The sequence below is a fragment of the Polypterus senegalus genome, chromosome 16 (assembly GCF_016835505.1).
Source record: "Polypterus senegalus isolate Bchr_013 chromosome 16, ASM1683550v1, whole genome shotgun sequence".
NCBI lineage: Eukaryota > Metazoa > Chordata > Cladistia > Polypteriformes > Polypteridae > Polypterus > Polypterus senegalus.
In genome coordinates, this window is record NC_053169.1 from 102,385,352 (window position 1) to 102,404,098 (window position 18,747).

General features: G+C 49.4%; 1 protein-coding gene across 6 annotated transcripts in view; it reads left to right on the plus strand.

The window, feature by feature from the left end:
- The first annotated feature begins 2,916 nt into the window (after positions 1-2,916).
- vash2 (vasohibin 2) overlaps positions 2,917-18,747 on the plus strand; it is a 39,182-nt gene continuing 23,351 nt past the window's right edge. The window contains exons 1-4 of one of the 6 annotated variants that reach the window (XR_005630861.1): positions 2,917-4,888; positions 7,484-7,926; positions 10,517-10,570; positions 10,657-12,060. Coding sequence is in view for 2 of the 6 variants with exons in the window: in XM_039738297.1 (XP_039594231.1) it covers positions 15,894-16,193 (300 nt within the window). In the remaining 4 variants the exon portion in view is untranslated. Of the gene's footprint in view, positions 4,889-7,483; positions 7,927-10,516; positions 10,571-10,656; positions 12,061-15,399; positions 16,194-18,747 lie in introns of those variants that run through there. The other 5 variants (XR_005630860.1, XR_005630862.1, XM_039738299.1 and 2 more) reach the window with 5 other exon arrangements.

Consider the following 18,747-nt stretch of genomic DNA (forward strand, 5'->3'; position numbering starts at 1 on the left):
TAGTAGTTGGCATGCTGGCAGGGCACTCCATCAGGACTTTGGGTGTCACATGGCTGGTCAAAACTGCTGAGAAGATCAGCCAAATGTGTCTCCTGAAGCAAAAGGTATGTGGCTTAGAGAAAGGTTAAGGAGACTGGACCAGGGGGTTCCACAGGGTCCATTGACACATTTAACCCTGTTGGCAGAGCAAAGGCCTGTCTCTGCAGCAGTAGGTACTGTCTGTGGATTGGTACCAGTCAGTCACATGGTACGCACACAACAGGTCAATTCCAAACTGCCTTTAGGATACAAAGACACCGGAGTACCCTGGGAAAACTCAAGTGGACACCAGAAGAACGTGCACACGCCACACAGAATGACTAGGCGAGGGCTTAAGACAACAGTGCCAACCTCAGCACCGCCGTGCCATCCTACAACACGATGGTCTGCATACTCCGCATACAGGAGGGAGGGTTTTTTTCTTACAACGTTAAAGGAATACTTGGCCCAAAAGCGACGTTGTTTTACACGTTACTTACCTCGTGTAATTTCTAGTAGCTTTCGGTGTTCGTTATCCCGTCGTGTGCTCAAAACCCGGGCATTCGTTACTAAAGTGTTAAAAGTTAGGAATACTCGGCATACGCACTCTCATAGTACGGTGCCTCATTCATTGGTCAGGAGCCCTGTGTCTTTGTTTTGTGGTATTTTACGTTTATTGTAAATTTTCTAATTTCCCCCACTCTGTTTTTTTTTTTTTTCTTTACTTTGCTCTCATATTTTTCGTAACGTTTCTAGTTTTGTCCCCTTTTCCTACAAGCAGATGTCACTTGACGAGCCCCATTTACACCCCCTGACTACTTGCTGTGACATCAGCTAAGCTGGCTGTGCTCATCGGCTCCCTTTTGTAGGTTTGTTGTTTGTTTTTTCCTTTTTGCTTTTTGACTTTTTGTTCGTTTTTTTTTTTTTTTTTTGCTGACTTGTTTTTAGTTTGCCATTTTTTTTATTTTGTACTTTAATTGTTTTTTTCTTTTTTTGGAATTTTAAAATGATTTGGCAAGTTTGTTTTTTGATATTAAAGTCTTGTTTATTTAGGCCGGTGGAGTTGGCAGTTGCCCTCTCCTTTGTTTGGGCTTTGCCTCTTTAGGCCCTTTTTTGAGTGTTTAGGCCTGTGCCCCCCACTTGTGTACATTTTTTTGACTAAAGCATACAACCCTAATGACCATGCACGATGCAGCGGCTGCTGTGAATTTTTACTCCAGGTTACAAAAGTCCTCAAGACCCCCAGACGCTCATGAAGCGGAGGGCAGCTCCTCCAGCCGACTTGTTAAGCCCCTGAGATTCGACCCCATTTTAAGAAGGATTACTGTACTGTAGAACATGGCAGAGGAGGTGTAATCCTTGAGAACTGACTTCTTAAGTAATTAATTAATCTCGATATTTCCATGTACTTTCTTTGAACAAACTCTTCAAATGTAATGTTTAATGGCTTTACGTACATAAACGGGAGTAGAAACGCATTGCTGTTTGATGAGGGATTGGTGATTGTGGTCGCTGAACAGCAGGGAGCGCGAGAGAAATTCCAAGGGGCTTAAAAGATTACGGCTCAGCAATATTCTATGAAGTCAGAAAAAAAAGAGATGGAGGCGTCCGGTGCAGGGGTCCGGACCTCCCGCTGTGGCACTTCATGCCCACACCTGCTTTCACATGCAGCTTGGAAATTCCATGGAGGAGTTTTCTGGGATTTATTAGTTCACATGTACTGTTATCAGGTGTTAAGGACACAATGGATTATTGTGAGCACAAGACATGTGGGAGATGATAACACAGCCAAAGAAGGTGGTCAGGGACGAACAAAAGGGTCCATCAACATGGAGCAACCAGAAGAACAAAGTCTAGGAGAAGTTCTCACCAAAATTCAGAACCCTATCGCTAGAGCTTACTGGGAAATGAACCTAACAGGGGATACAGCACTGCCATATGTACGGTGTCACATCTGATGACATCATCATTGGCAGTGGTCATGGTCAAGTGACAGGGACCAAGATGGCATCACATTTAACAAAGAAAACATAGCAGAAATGAAAAATAACTTGTATTAAAAGTCTAAATTAGGTCAAAACAGACATTAGCACACCAGGGAGACCTGGCAATTTCCCGGATTGCAAGTATTCATAGATGAATCCCAAACCATAGACACGGGCACATGAGTGGGCACCAAGTCCAAGAACACCCACTGGGTATTCATTTATTTTTTTTCTTTTGTCACAACACTATGGCTCAGAAATTGTAGCTTTAAAGGAGAACATCAGACACTTTCTGGTTGTCCAAGATTGCGGATTCATTCAAAAAACAAGTTGTGCTCCTCAGAGGTTTTGTTAATGTGAGGCTAAGCTTCTGTTCTTAGACTGCGAGTGTAGGATTATGTTTCTGGTTCAGATGGTGGGTTATTCAGATTTTCAGGTGCCCACCTGTTTGGACAGCTTTAGTTTCACACAAGAAGGTGGGATAAAATCAGTGCTTGAAGTGGGCCAAAACGACCTGGAAATGCACATCCTTGAGACGAAGCCCCCAAAGTTACCTGAGACAGTGTGGACCAGCACTGGGTGGGATGGCCGTCCATGGCTTGGCACAGTCACAGCATTGGTCTTCCAACCAGCTTCATCGGATACAAGGCACGAATGGCCCTGGATGGGACACCAGCCTGTCACAGACGCTCACAGGCGATGAGTCACCGGTCAGCTTGGGCTGCTCGTCTTCCGGAAATGTAAGAAAGAAAAGAAGTGGAGTCTTCATCATCCAATGAGAGTTGGAGCAGCAGACTTCCCACAATGCAACACTTTAGTGTCACAGCACTACCAGGACCCAAATGTCATTGTCACCTTTTGGTCAGGAGGGGGAGGGGCAGATGACCTGGCAAGGCACAGGGCTGCCAGCTAACGTCCTACCCGAGCGAGTGATGATGAGTGTGAAGCACAGCGTGGTGGTCTTCATTACAGAAAGTCGCTACATGAATAGCATTTCCATTGTGCTACATGTAGTGTGAAAGTCCCGACTGTGAGTGGCGCTATACTGTATAGTGTCAATTATTTTGAAGCAACTCTGTCAACAACATTGTAAGGCACTATATAATGTCAGCTGGTATATAAGATTAAAGATTGTTTTGTATAGTGCCTTGCAACATTGCCGGTGAAAGGCACTATATACTGTTTGTAGAGCCTGTGCTGAAGAGAGTTTGCTGGGTAAAGGGACTATGAGGGGCATCACATGCAGCCTGTCGCTTCAACTTAAAAGAAACGTTTGTATTCTGTAGAGCTTTGTGATGACGCACACTGTGAAAGGCGCTATATATCATGCTCGCTCGTGCCCCTTATTTGGAGCTTTGTTGGGACCGTGTGCCCTCTAGTGGACTGGGAGTTGAAATGCAAATCAGAGCCATTAACTCGCTGGATGGCCTGGCAGAGTTGCTTAGCCTTCTGATGCTCCAGGTATCTACTTGTAAGGCACTATATAAGGCAGCTACATATGTAACAAAGTCTGCACGGTCAGTGCCTCGTGTCGGTGCGGGCTACGTAATATGTATTTGGTCAACATAAAGTTTACATTGTATTATATAGTGCCTTGTGACGGTGCTAAGAGAGGCTTTGCCATTTGCTTACTTGATAATCCAAAGGGTCTTACAACAGGCAGGTGAAGTGACCTGCTCAGGGTCACACAGTGGTGTCAGTGGTGGGATTTGAAGTCCACAATGCCACACTGCCTGCCATGTCGAGGCACTATATGCTGTTAGTTGGTTGTATTTATAACGCAGTTTGTTTTGTGTTATATAGTGCCTTGCAATGACAGTCCATATATATAAAGTATCCTAGCTTCACCTTAAACAGAGTTTTGTTCTGACAGTGCGCCCCCTAGTGGACTGGCGACAGAGTCACTTAGCCTTTTGGTCCTCCATTTGTGAAAACTATAAAATGGCCTGCTTGTGAGTCACTAGAGAGAGGCACTATATAAAAATTAAATGTTTCTTTGTTTTTTGTCCCTGGAGTTTGTGTGTTTTTTTGTTTTTTTTTTTGCACCGGGTGGTCCTTCAGCAGATTGAGTGTTGGGCTGCAGGTCACAGCTGTTAAACGCGTGGTGTGCCCCCGAGTGAGTCAATTGACACAAATATGTGAAGGCAGAAGGTGGTACAGAAAGGTCCCGTATAAAATAAAGGTGTTCTGTTCAGGTTGGCAATAAAGCCAAGACAGCGGGCACTACAGTGGAACGGTCAGTCGTGGGGGCTGCCAGGCAAGGGTCCACATGAAGACTCTGGCCAGCATGTCTTGAAATCAGAGCCCTGAATTAAATGGAGATGTGATGCGATGAGGCCCATAAAGCAGCTTGTCGTAACCCCACTGACCAGACCAGGAGAGTGGCATGTGCCCCTCAGAGCCCTGGGACATGTGCCACCGGACAGATGTCATTTATGTATGTCACCTGAGTCCTCGCACACTTTGATCATCGAGGTTTTCATAAAGCAGGCAGTCGGAAGATGAAGAAGTTCATTGGGACAGCAGGTGATGGCCCCGCACTGGCTGTAAGGATGTGCCTTGTGAATACCCGGAGCAGTGCCAGGGTGAACGAACATTCCTTCTTGTAAACCTCCTACTCCACACAGCTCTGCTAATAGCAAACGCACAGAGTGAGGGGCTTTGTGCCCACTCCGACTTGATTTTCAGTCCTTCGTGTCACGTGCACTCCTGGCGTGTCCAGTTGCAGTTCAACCCCTGAACAGCAGGTGGCAGCAGGTCGATTTGCAAGGCGTGCGCGTCCCGTGACGCAAGAGGGCGGAAGGCGGAAGTTTATGGCAGAGAAGACGCGGGGCTGCCGTAGGAGAGAACGCCGCGGCGTCTTGGAGCAGTGAGTGCGCTTCAAGGTAACGAGTTCGTTGAGGTTCACTTTTCACGCGGCGTACGTGTGCGCTGCCGTCTCTCGCCATTCTCTTCATTTACCGAAAACACAGACGTCCGGCCGCGCAGACTGACACGAACCGGAGCGGAACACCGGAGCATCTCAGTTAACGGAGCCGTGGCGCTTTCGTTTGGGCCGAGGCCACGGACAGTCCCAGCGCCTCATTTTACTGTCAGACTGCGGGGGACTCCGGGTGTGCGGTCCGCCCGGCTGGGCTCGCTAGCGCGAAGACGGAGGCAGCGCCGCCAGCCTCGTTATTTCTCGTCGATGTTTTGTGATTTTAATGAAAGGCCAGGCTGCTGAAGTAGAACGCAAATGAATGTCACGGTAAAGATGAGGAGCAGTTGATGGTTCTGATATATCTGCGAGTATTTCGTGACTTCTGGTGGCTCATCCATCCACAGCAAGCAGTTGTGTTTTCTGCATTAAACATCCAGCTTGACGTGGAGGGCGCCGCTCGTCTCACGATCATAAAACGCTGACAGTTTGACGGCCTCCGCGGCTGACTTTGTCCTGCATGCTCAGCCCTGCTTGTCCGTGTGTCGCGGCATGTTGTCACCGTCTTAGTCCTCGTCGTTCTCCGGCACTTCACCTCCTTGGCGAAAGTTCACCCCGTGCGGGGCTTGGGCTCGGGACTCCATGAAATTAACGGTTAAGCCTGAACAGACTGAAGCGTCTCTTCAGAGGTCCATTCTGAGTGGCAGATTTACCCGGGAGACGTGTAATAAAACTCTCTTAATAAGCTGGGCAGGTGGACGTGGCCGTGCAGCGGACCACCGTACGTCAGTGAGCTCCTCCATCACGCCGCTCTGCGCTAAATGGGTGATGGAGCCTTCGGCCTTATGGTGCGCAGACCCCCTAAATAAATCACATCAGCCGATTCAGTTGAAACAAAGTTCAGACTGCTTTGTTCAGGACCGGACATTCGGAGCCTTCTTTCTCTTGACCCTCTTTGTCCAGGGGCCCAGGAAGATTTGTGTTTGTACCCCAGATTATGTTCAGGGTTTTCTTTGATTCCTGTTCTATTTCAAAGCTCTGTATTTATCTTTATTTAGTTTTTTATATGGGTGTTATTTGTATTCAGTGTTGTATATGGCCTGTTCTGTCTGAAATTCTGTGAAGTGCTTTGAGCATTGAAAGGTGCTAAATAAAATTATTATTATGATTATTATTATTGATGCTCCACATTACATTTTAAACTTCATGTAACTATTGGGACAGGATTCTGCTGCCATCTAGTGGATAAAATAAGATGCTGCAGAAAATCATAAATACTTGTGTGTTGTGCTACGGTAAGTCATCAATATTCATGAGGGGGGCGGGGCCTTCAGTCAAAACACAGTTGTGTGTGCGAGAAGCTGGAAGGCCAGCTTTAGTGCGCCATTAGTTGAATGAAGTAGTGATGGTGCAGACCGCGTGCCACAGGTAATGAAGTGATGCACACGGCACTGTACGGCCAAACTGCTGTGCTATGCCAGGTGAAAAAAGCAAAAAAGTCAAGTAGGACAAAAAAAGACGTTAGCCTCCCAAGCACTTCTCACTCTGCAGCAACCATCAATGTGCGTGTTTTTGATTGTGGAAGTCACTAAGCCTCGTGCTGCTGTAGTCCACAGTAACACAAGGGGCACATCGCCCTTATGTGGCTTGGGCACTGACATTCTACCCTCTGATAGGGCAACGGCAGAAAAAAAATATATAAGAAAAGTGTGCAAAGAAATCGGCGCCTGCTGCCCCGATCACAGTGTCAGGCTGGGCATTGGACTGAGGCGTTGAAGATAGTCTGGCAAGTGTTGAGCACAAAGGAGGAGGACCAGGACGCAGGTCCACATCCCCTGTCTGTGACAGCACCAAGAAAGTCCACAGCATGACAAACCGATGAGGATTTCAGCCCATCGAGAGCATCTCGCTGATCTTTGGTGCAAACAGAGAGTGAAAACAAGAGAGACCGACTGAGCGAGGTCTAAACTGTACCAGCTGCGGTGCCCAGGTATCACGTTTACGTTTGTTAGTCGGTAAACATCATGAAAGTTTGATCTAAGCAGTCTGCTGCTTCTTTGGCGTTCTTCCTGACTTCAGTTTCGTATGCGAGTTTTCATGGCTATGGACACATGGCAGGCTGCCCTGCAGGGAAAAAAAGGCTTTGGCCAGGTGGGCATCTGCTGTTGATGAGCAGCAGTGTGGACGAGAGGACTCAAGTCACATGACACGGTCTGAACGGGCCGGACCTGCAGATGAGGACGAGCGAGCAGGTGGGTGACGTCAGCATCAAATTCTAAAGGGACCATCTCGTTAGACCAAAGCCCCCCGCTATCGCTGAGCACAAACTGAAACCTGACGCCTTTATGTCCTTTCAGAGGTCCATTTTGAGTGGGAAATTCGAAGAGATGTCAAAATAAGCAGCTTGGCCAAGGAATCAATGATCTGAAATGCTACTTGGCATCGCTGCATCTGTAAATCACAACTCCGGGAAGGGTTACTGCTTGACGGCCACCATGACAGTGCGCTGTACAAGGTGACCTGCCCTCTGGGTGGGCCACTTCACCTCCCTTTTGTCTTGCAGGCTTACACAGCCAGAGAACGCAGAAGTGACTGCCGTCCAGAGCACAAACACAGGTGTCTACACCGCTGACCACAACCTAAGGAGCCCTTCTAAACTAGAATACGAGGAGCCAACGGGGCACACAGAACACAAGCCTGGCAGAGGCCACGGGAGGCGGCCGCCTTCACCCCAGCGTGTCACCGCGTTTACTTACCTGCACTGTTGGTCTGTTGCCGCTCGCCGCCTTTCATTCGATCGCAGCACGTTTTACCGCCGATGTCTTTTATTTCAGATGCATCACTCTGTCTGGACAGAAGATTCGCCTCTGCTTTTGAAAAAGTGTACGACCTGCTGCAGTCTCTTTCACTGCCCGCTGTGCCCGGTGCAGAACTTCAAGCCGGCCAAACTGTGCAGGACACGGCAGCACATTCAGGTTCACCTTAAAAATGCTCTCGTTTTTAAAGGTAAGGCGCTCTCACCTACCATAAGGGTAATTAGTGCCAACAATCTGATTGTACTTGAATTAGGGTTAGGGATCAGCGTCTATCAAAAACACGAACGCTTTTCAACTCGAGTGTGTGTGTGTGTGTACACTTCCAGTCAAACACTCCATTGTTCCAGTTCTTACTGACCGTTGAGCAGTTTCAGTCCAGTGAATAATGTGAACCGGTACACAGGTAAGGACTAAACTGCCAGTGGTATTAAAAATATATAAATGAATAAAATATATACATACCAAAACCTAAAAATAATGTCATTTTTTGAGTTCTACACAAAGGCCCCTTCCAGACATCAAGCGATGGGTTAGTAACTTGGAGCTGCCCTGCTGCAGTGGAGCTTAGTTACGCCTTGAACGTTGCTGCTGACAATTCCTGCAGGTGTCCGCAGTTGTCTTGATTCCTGTGCGCTGTGTTACTGTTCCCTCTGATACTGCACTGCATGTTGGTGAGAAAAAGGCAAATAAACGGAGACAGGCCGGCCATTATAAGCCTTAGAAGTGCAGGTCTTCCCTTTCAAGAATCGCAAAGAAAGCCAAGGGTAGAAGGGCCTTGGAAACTGGAGGGGTCTCTGATAGGAGCAGGTCTGGCAGACACGACGCCACAGCACAGTCAGAAGACGAGGGACTGTGGGCGCCTCACAGGACAGCAGCTTAACGGGGTGAAGTAGGCAGGATTCAGTTTGTATGTTTTAATTTCCGTGTACTTTGAGACGTTGAACTGTATAAATTTGAAGAAAAACTGGAAGGGGGGCCGGGGGGGGATCTAAAACGGTGAAGCACAGTAGCAGGTCTGCACAGTTGAAAGTGCTACTGGCTCATCACCTTGATGTCTGACTGGCGACTGGTGAACATTTCAGGCTACTCGTCGTTCAGGCTGCCAATATTCTGACTTTCTGTGCTGACCGTATTGTAACAGTTGTCCCCACAATTGTTGGCACCCCTGGTATGGAGGAGTGTAAAAGTGTGTGTGTGTTTTATTTATTTATTTTTTTTTTTGGTGAATTACCTTCATTCCACACAGAGAAATGCTAGAAATCCAACCTTTAACTGAAATAAAATGTCTTCTGAGATAAAATAATAATGACTTTTAACAAAACTCCACGGCATTTATTCCAAACTCTTTAGACCTTCTCTTTATCAATAAAAGAGCTCCGAGTCTTCTCCTGCAACATCTTGTAAGGTTTGAGGGTACAGAGCAGGAATTTGAAGACCAGTCGTCTTCACAGAGTCTCCAGATCATCCAGGGCTCGAGATCCTCTCTGGTGTCTTCTCCTCTTCAGCTCACCCCACAGGTTTTCAGTGGAGTTTATCTCCTGGGTGAGTTGGCCAAGGTAGACGCCCGGTTTGGTGTTCCTTTATCCATTTCATCCATTGATTTGGAGCACAGATCCATCGATGACTCAGCTTTAGTTTCTTGGCAGAGGTGGCCAGATTTGCATTTGAAATCTCTTGCTGTTTTATGGAGTGCATGACGTCACCAAAACTTATGAGGTTCCCAGGGTGTTTTGAGGAAGAGCAGCGCCACACCATCGCCAGACGTCCGCCGTACTGGTGAGTGGGGATCAGGTTCTTTTCAGTGTAGCCATCTCTCTTTTTATGCCCAGCCCACCTATTGTGTTTGTCGTCCAAAGGATCAACTTGCATCCCCCCTGACCACAGGACATGGTTGCAATCAAAATTCCAGTGGGCTTCAGCAAACTCCAGGTGCTTACGTTTGTGGTCAAATGACAGAAGAGTGGTTTGCTTCCAGGTAGTCTGATGGTGACCCCAAGATGCAACTCTCTTCTGTGTTTCTCCAGCAGGGGTCCTTGGGATTTTTTTTTTTTTTAACACCACTTTTGCCGTCTCGCTCACCGGGGGTCAACATAAACTTGGCTTCTCTTCCATGTAAGTTGGTCACAGCGCCAGTTGACTTGAACTTTGTAGTTTTTGGCCCAACTGTAGACACGGACATTTTCAGGTATGGAGTGATTTTTTAGTTTTTATTGCCATTCCTGGACTTATGAAGGCCCCCATTTCGTCAACTTCCTGTGAAGCACTTTGAGCTCCGTCCCTCATATGAAGGTGCGCTGCAGGATTAAATGTTGTTGTTTTAGATTTCCCTCATTTTGAACTCTGCGTTCTCTGATCTTTCCTCATAATTTAGCCTTGGTGCCCCAGGAAGTCGTGGATTACTGCCTGAAAGTTCCTACCCACTCTGATGAATGGAAAATAACGCTTTGGTTACACCTGGTCCATAAAGCACAGACACGTGCAGCAAGTGACCAAGTAGTGTGGTGGGCAGCAGGACTTGAGGGACCTTCACAACTCGGCCTGCTGTGATTTTGGAGGAGTTGAGTTGGTAGGACTGGCGAGTTTCGTTGGGCCGTATGGCCTGCTAACAGGATTGGTGCTCGTGTGGTTTTGTTATTTCTGGATGAGTGATTTAGTTTTTCTCAGAATAAATTTACTTCAATCGGTGGTTGCATTTCTTTCATTTTTTTCAGTGTGAGGTGAAGGTCACTCACCACAAGGTGATTTTTTTTTTTTTTTATTAATTCCTTCTTATTTCCCAGGGGTGCCAATAATAGCGGCGGGGAGGGTACAGAACTCCGAGGAGACACGTGACCGTAAGACTTTTATTGTACTTTTGCCGTACATCAAGTAAAGTGGCATCTGAACTCCCCATGGCTCACTTTTTGTCCTTTCTTTACAGACTATAAAATATGCAGGTGCAATTTACCATGTAGGCCAGGCAGCCACTTCCACTGCCCAATGTGTGCCAAGACAATTCTGCGCAAGAACAACATGATCACCCACATCAACATGTGTAAAGAAGTTGACGCCACACCGCCAGCCTTTATCTTTTCGCCACCCCTCACCCCCGAGGACCACCTAACCCTTGTACCTTTTTCTCCTTTGGTCAGTAAATCGGAGCTCCCGGTGGGTCCCCTCAGTTCTCTACCTTTTCAAGAGGATGACAAACGCCTTTTGGTTTGTAAAACGGAGCTCCCTGCGAGTCCCCAAGCACTCGCCCCATTTTTGGAGGATGACAAAAGTGTTTTGCGCCATATTATTGGTCTTCCTATGGATTCCCAACCATCTGCATCAACTACAGAGGATGATAAAAGTGTCTTGCTCAGTAAAGCAGAGCTGGCTGCGGACCACCAACCACATGAACCAACTTCGGTAGACAAGGATGTTTTGCTGCGTATAATGGAGCTACCCATGGCCCACAGAACTCTTCCACCGTCGTCGGGAGATGACGAGCATCCTTGGCTCCATAAAACTGAAGCACCTTTGTGCCACCGAATTCTCGGGCGATCGACGCGCACAAAAACCGTTCAGTGCTCGCAGTGTAGAATCACCATTCTGGCGAAAAATCTACAGACCCACGTTGCAAGGAAGCACGCCGACAAAATCAGAGACGTTTCCATGTTTTCCCATCTGCCAAGCGTGTGTGTGGATGCTATCAATGGAATTGCTGCAGTTCGGAAAACCAGCAAAGGCTTCTCTGTGCCCGTCCACGTGAAGCGCAAAACGTGGGGCAAGCGTCAGCAAACACTATGCGAGTTGGAGAAGTGCCGGCAGTTCCATCTCTCGTCGCAGAGGAGCGGATTCCTTTTCGGACTTTGCGAACACATTCGCTCCCTCGATTACTGCACGAGAACGGCTAAAGAGGACCTCCTGGAGCCGGCGGTACTGGATACAATGGTAGCCTGCAGGTGGCTTGAGGAGTCGGCAAGAAGGGAATGTCTAAAGCGCCAGAAAGTGGCGCAGGCACTGCACGTCCCCCTGTCTGTTGAGGTGGATTTGGAAATGTCCACAAAAAAGTTGTGTCTGTCAGTTCACGAACCCCAAATCAGACAGTACTGCCTCCTGGGGAGGGTGATTGTGACGTTCAATTCCCAGACGAACACGTGGCGCTGCCCGTGTTCTAAGCCATGCCTGTCCTGTCCTCATAAGCACGTCGCCCAATGGCACTTGTTTCAGACGAGAGTGGACCTGTTTCAGCAGCCTCTACCGTCGGCTCACTACAAGCACTGAGAAACCGCGTCCTCCGGTCCAAGGCTGCGTCCTCCGGTCCAAGGCTACCTCACACGGCTGGTTCCTGCTGAAGGTCAGCCATTTTTCTTCTGTACTTTCCAGTTCTGATGAAGCCGTCTTGACTGTTACTGTGGAGCACTGCAGAGCGAGTCGGCATTAAAGGGTTTCTATTTAAAACGATTCTCCTCGTGTCCTCGCCGAGTATATGAGTTGTAATTCTTCAACGTTGTGTGAATGTGTCGCGTGTGAGGAGCACTGACGTCACCCCTCCATTTTAATGACCGTGTAATGATGACCTACTATTTTTTTTTTTTTGGGCCGTGTCTCCAAGACAGCTCGTCGTTAAAACTACAGCATGTGAAACTCGTCAGTGCATCACGTTGCAATCTTGTTACCCCGCCAAGGCCTCCACCCCAATTTTCCGGTTGCAGTATTGGTTGGTGGCACAGGAAAAAGGCAGCAATGCCGTCCGTACAACTTGATGGCGGTTGCAGTTCACACCATTTTATAAATGACCAGTAACACCTCCGGTCCTCAAAGAAAGGTGGCGCGTACCCCTCTCACGAAACACCCCACCATACTCTGCCCAGGCTGCTGCAGAGTCCTTGGCGTGTTGCTGTGATGATCTTCCTGGCAGACCCAAAGCCCAGTAACATAGTGGGGGATTCGCACACCTCCAGTTCAGGGCTTGTGCAGGACTTTCTGTCGCATGCAGTGCTTTTCACGTCGGCCCCCTGCGTGGTCCGCATTGCTACTTGCTGTTAGGACGACCCAAAGCACAATTCAATGGCTGAGGTCGCCTGCCCGTACCGTACGTGGATTGTGTTACGCGTAACACAGCATAAGCTGTAGATTTGAGACCGAGATCGAGAATTGAAGTCTGGGGGTACGCGAGCGCCCCGCATGACAGACAGACAACTCGTAACAATTTAGAGTAAGGTGTGTACGAGGGACCCTCTAAAAGTTTAACTCTATTAAGAATGACATCACTTTTTCTACGCAGTCACATGACACACTCGGACACAACCAATTACTTCTACCGCCTTCACCGTTTCCAACAAAAATATTAAATTGCAGAAATTTGTTGAAAATCTGTCGTCTGTAGATGTGTTTATTAAAAGACTTGAATGGAGAGAAAGAGAAGAGCGTGATTAGGTTATGGAGGCCATGGAGCGGCTTCTGCAAGGCACTGATGAGGAAAATGGAGGCTCTGGGGACCTGAAGGGCGTTTGCTTTAAACGACACAAACCGGAAGGTGAGATGACTGAGCGTGGGGTGGCCCGCATTGTAGATAGTAGGTTGGTGCCCCCCCCCATTCCCAGTTGTTTTCCCTCCAATTTGATCATTTTGCTGTTTTCTTTTTCCCTCTTATTCCATCTTTACTAACAATCAGAGATGTGAGGCTGACATTCATAATCAATTCAGAAATATTTGTTATTTTTGGGCATCGTTTTAAGTTTTCAGCTTAGTTTTCCTGTCATTCCACCTTTTGCTCCTGGATAAGGAAAACTGAAGCTTGGCGCTAAGGCCAGCGGTGCCTGTAATAAGAAACTCACCGGAGTCTGTGGGTGGGACGGGCACAGGAACGTAAATCTGACGAGCGAGTGTGAGGAGACCCTTCAGTCCAACAGGCTTATCGGTTTAGCTAATAGCCAAGCTGCCCCAGCACCTCATCCTCCTCCTCCTTAAAGGGTGTCGAGGTTTCTGCTTCACCTCCATGACTCCGTAGTTGGTTCCTGATGCCCACAATTCTTTGCATAAGAAGTCCTAAATGCCCTTCCCCTTCATTTCCACGGGTGTCCCCCATTCAGCTTATCAATGCCTTTGAGGACTTTGAAGATCTGAAGAGAGGTCCCCATGTGGTCTCCTCTGCTCGGACTAAACGGGTTTAATTCTCAGAGTCTGTCCTGGCAGGACGTGTCCTTAGGTCCCGTGGTGCCCCCCAGTTGGTCTCCTCTTCAAGGGCTGCTCTGTCTTTCTGGCGGGATGCTGACCAGAACCGCACACAACACTCCAGATGTGGTCTCAAAAATGAAAAGCACCTACAGGTGGGGTCTTTGCTGTCCAGTATTGGCTTACACCCCAGTCCCCCCCAACCACGTTCTTCAGCATTTTGGATTTTTGCCTCACATTACCTTTGATTTGAACACAAATGCTTCCTTCGTTGTGCCAGTTTATTGTTTGGTTCTCCATCATCCACTTGAAGGTTACGTCTTTTAGCTCCACTGGCAGGGGGCATACCAGTCCATCAGAGGACCCACCGTATCCGGTAGACGGTTGGGCTTTGGGAGGAAGGCCATGAGGACAGATGGGGATTGTGCAGCACTGACTTCACCAGTGACGGTGACAGTGATCGAGCCCTGGCCTTAGTCGCTGTGCCACCTTCTGTATTGATAATTGATAACGGCAGGTGGCTGCCCGCCTGACGTGATTCTTCACTAATGGGATGTAAAGATGAGCACAACACTCTGGCCACGCCCACTTAAAGGCTAACTGAGCACGTGACGTCTCTGATTGCCCCTTACAAGCTCTAGAGCCGCTTTGTGGATTAGGCAGACGGCCGAGCCAAGGGGGCTCCTCTGATACGCTTGGAGTCGTCGGCCTCACTAAACTTTGAAGCCTGAATTGTGGAGCTCAAAGTCCCACGTAATATGGAGGCTCTTATTGTACAACATCAAGTGAAGAAATGGAACAACTGATGAGTGGAAGGCTGCCCTGCGGTGGGCTGGCACCCTGCCCGGGGTTTGTTTCCTGCCTTGTGCCTGTGTTGGCTGGGATTGGCTCCAGCAGACCCCCGTGACCCTGTAGTTAGGATCATAAGTGGAAGGCATGAAGGACTTGGCCTTTAAAGTTCCTTCCCATTGCGCTCATCCTATTTGTGGATGGACTGGTCCTCAGGGGCCCAACGGGCACAATGTGGGTCCAAGATACAGACAGCTGACCCTCCAGTTATATGCCCACAGTGACTGGCACATCTTTATTAATTGGTCTGAATTGTACATTTGCAGTAGAACGGCTCCTGGCATCCTGGGCACGAGAACGTCATTAACCAATAAAAACGCCACTTCGGGAAATGTACCCTTAATAGAGAAATAACCGGGTTACGTCTCGCGGACACGAAGCCCAACACAACAAGTGGTCCACGGGTGACGACTGTTGAACGATAACGGCACGCCGCTCGTACTTGGCGGTTCTCGTGCGCGGCTCACAAGCGCCTTTCCGCAGTTCGCTTCTTTCGACGCGGTCGCGTGCGGCCAAACAGCGCCGGCCAGTCCATCCCGTCAGTCAACATCGAGAGCCCCGCCTCTAGTTGGGATTTCTGCCAATGGGGACGCGCTGAAGAAAAGGCTTCAAAGGCCCGCCTTCGAGAACCCGCCCTCTCTTTGTTGGCTCGGCCAATCAAATGCGCCGCTGGCTGCCGGGATACTCGGTAACAGAATTCCACTGGCCGTTAGCAGTGTGGCAGCTTCGCGTCGCGCACGGTTGTGTTTTGGGGGAAGAAGACGTTTGATTTATTTTTTATTTGATTCTTTTGTAAATTTCTCCCCCTGGGAAACTTGGCAGTGGACATTCAGCGCGTTTTAAAATCGCGAGGCGAAGGCAGCGGGTTGGGAGAAGCTCGGCGGCCCCCGACACCTTTGAACTTGGCGTTAGCAGCCGCACACATGCAACAAATGCCCGGGCGCCTCGGGCTGCACAGATGGGGCTGTTGAGCTTTCGGGGGACGCCGCATTTTAATGTCGAGTAGCCCCGCCGGCTGACGTGTCTTTTTGTTTAAATTACCCCGGCACGGGAGCCGACAAGTGGCGCTGCGCGTCTCATGGATTGAAGCTCCCCCCAAACAAGCCGGCATGGAGAGCTAGGTGCCGCAGCCCGGCAGGAAAGACCCTCGCCGCTTACAATAATATGACCGGCCCCGGGTCGAACGGCACCCCGAGCACGGCGGCGAGGCTAAGCAAACATGCGAGGTCCAAGAGCTGCAGCCGCGGGGACCGGGAGAGCGCCTCGGGCAGCTCGGCCAACGGCGCCAGCAGGTCCTCGGGCGAGGAAGACGAGAAAGATGGAGGAGTGCTCTTCTACGTGAACAGAAGCGGCTTCCCGATCGACGGCCAGACGTGGGAGAGAATGTGGCTTCACGTGGCCAGGGTTCACCCCGAAGGCAAGGAGATGGTGGACCGAATCCGGCACGCCGCCCACCTGGCGAGGGTAAGTCACAGCCGCCGCCGCCGCCTTTCGTTCTAACCGGCGCCTCAAGCGGACTTCGGACGCCCGGCGGTCAGTCAGCCAGCAGTCGCTCGGCGAGTCATCAGTGCGATTGGGTGCGGGCTTGATGACCGAAGGGGGCATTTTTAGGAGATTTGACCCCCAAGTTTAGCTCGGTGTCTACTATAGGAATGCGGTTATTGGTGCGCGCGAGTCGACATTTGGGAAGCCTGCGGTGGATGAAACCGTGGACGGTCCAACCGGGAGCATCCCGAGAAAAGTTCAAACATTTAAAAGTATTGCAGCGTAACACCCCAGAGCAGAACCACCGAGCGGTCCGCCGGATACGCGGCTCTCCGCAAACCGCTTAGCCGATCCGAAGTGCGTCGGAGGTGGCGACGTGCTTTGTGAAATGGGGCAGGTCGGCAAAAGTTCAGGATTCAAATCCATCGGACTTGCGGGTTGTGGGAAACACAAAAGAGAAAAGACGTTGACTTCTCAAATCTGCATTCAGTGTGGCATGGTGCCCAACACCCGCCAGCAGCACCGGGCACAAGGCAGGAACCAACCCCGGCAGTACATAAGCGACAGGGAGCCACGTTTGGTCTTTTCTGTAATTCTTGTGTGCTTAGAGGGGTGATGTGGTGTCGCTTGTTAAACTTTAAAAGCTGAACCCCTTGGGACAAAGAAAGACGAGAAGCCGACAAAGAGGTGCAGTGCCTTTCATGTCTGTCTGTCTGTCTGCTCGTTTCTCTTTATTATATAGCGCCTTTAACGTCTGTCGTCCATTTTCCAAACCTGCTTTATTCTGAGCAGAGTCACGAGAAGCTTGGCAGACAGAAGGCACAAGGGGTGAACAACACCTGGACGGGACGCCAGCTCATCACAGGGTGGACACACACACACACATGACTGTCATATAGCGCCTTTTCTGCCCTCTACCCCACCCTTTTATCTGATTTCTCTGCCTTTTCTTTTTGTCTCAAGTGTGGAGCGGCTGTTTGTTTTTGTGCTGCCTTGCCCCCCAGATGTCCTCATTCTTTACATTTATATAGCGCCTTTCTCGCTACTCAAAGCGCTCAGCAATTGCAGGTTAAGGGCCCGACAGAGCAGAGACCCTATTGGCATTTCAGTGCAGACCCCTAGCCTCAGTGCCTCCACTCCGCCTATCTGTCAGTGGCCGCGTCTTGGCAGCGTCTTTCTACAAAGGTCCGTTTGAACTTCTGTATACGAGAAGGAGGTGCCGTTAACAAGCAGCCAGAGTGCACTTTAGGAAATAAATTAAAACAATCAGCCTAACCTCTCCAAGCAGCAGGGTGCCAACTCTGCAGGGGCTGCCAGTCTAGTTCAGGGTCGAGAGCCCACCTAACCAGAGTGTCTTTGGGGATGTGGCAGAGACGCCGGGAGAACATGCGGTCGAAGGGGTGAAGTTGGCACACGTCGCAGAAAGAAATGATCAGTTTAGTCCAGTAATAAAAGGATCAGGGTGGCACGGTACCCCCAACTCCCCACAACTCCCCACAGCAGCACATAAGTTAAGTATAGTTAACATCTGTTGTATGCTGTGCCCTTTAAACCCCTCAGGAAACGATTGGTGCAAACTCAACTGGCGGGCCGTGAGGGGCATTTCATCAATTTAAAAATAAAAAGACAATGCAGCTCCACTCGTGACTCGGCCTGCGCCCTCGAAAGATTACAAAACAAAAAGAGGTTACCGTTTAGCACCTCCACCAACACACCAGCTGAATGGGGTGGCACAGTGGGTGGTGCTGCCAACCTACAACAAGGATGCCGGGGTTTGTCCGTGTTGTCCTGATCTCCTGAACTGGATTAAACTGGTTTGAGAATGTTCTGTTGTAGCTGGTGCCAGGCTGGGCAGTAGCCAAACTGGTAAAAGTGGGCAAAGTCATGGCAGCAGGGAGCCTCTTTTAACAGACAGGCATCCCATCAAGGGTTTGTTTTGGCACTTATGGGATAGAGTTGAGCCCCCCCATGGCCATGGACTGGATTAAGCTGGTTTGGGGTGGCTTCCTGTCAGGGGTTAGGTAGGGGGGTGGTCCTGAGCCCCCACTGAGGGTGAACTGGTTGTGCTGTTCCCGTTCCCTCTTCCATCAGATGAGTCGGCGTCCTGTTTGCTGTGTCACTGGCTTGTGTCACCATTTGGTCACATTTGAAGTTTTTTGTACCCACATTGATGGCATTGATCCTCCTCCATGGATTTTTTTTTTTTTTTGTCTTTTGTCCCTTCTGGCGTTTTATCCTTTGCGTGCAGCTGGATGCACGTTGACAGGCAGGAGACTTGTGGCCGCGCCGTGTGACCTTCGTGACTTCAGAACGGAGGTTCGGTGAGATTGGCCCGGGCACGCGGCCCCTGCTGTGCTGCTGTCTCTCTTTAAACGTTCCTTTTCGGAGAGGCTGGGGTCTGATCTCCCGTTGGTGTAGAATTTTGTCTTCCACTCGGCCAGAATTTCACCCCGTGGCATAGTGGGAATGTTTGGATATTTCTGTTCAAGACCCCTTCAGTTTCTCTCTCGGACCCTGCTCCTTTTTTGTTCTT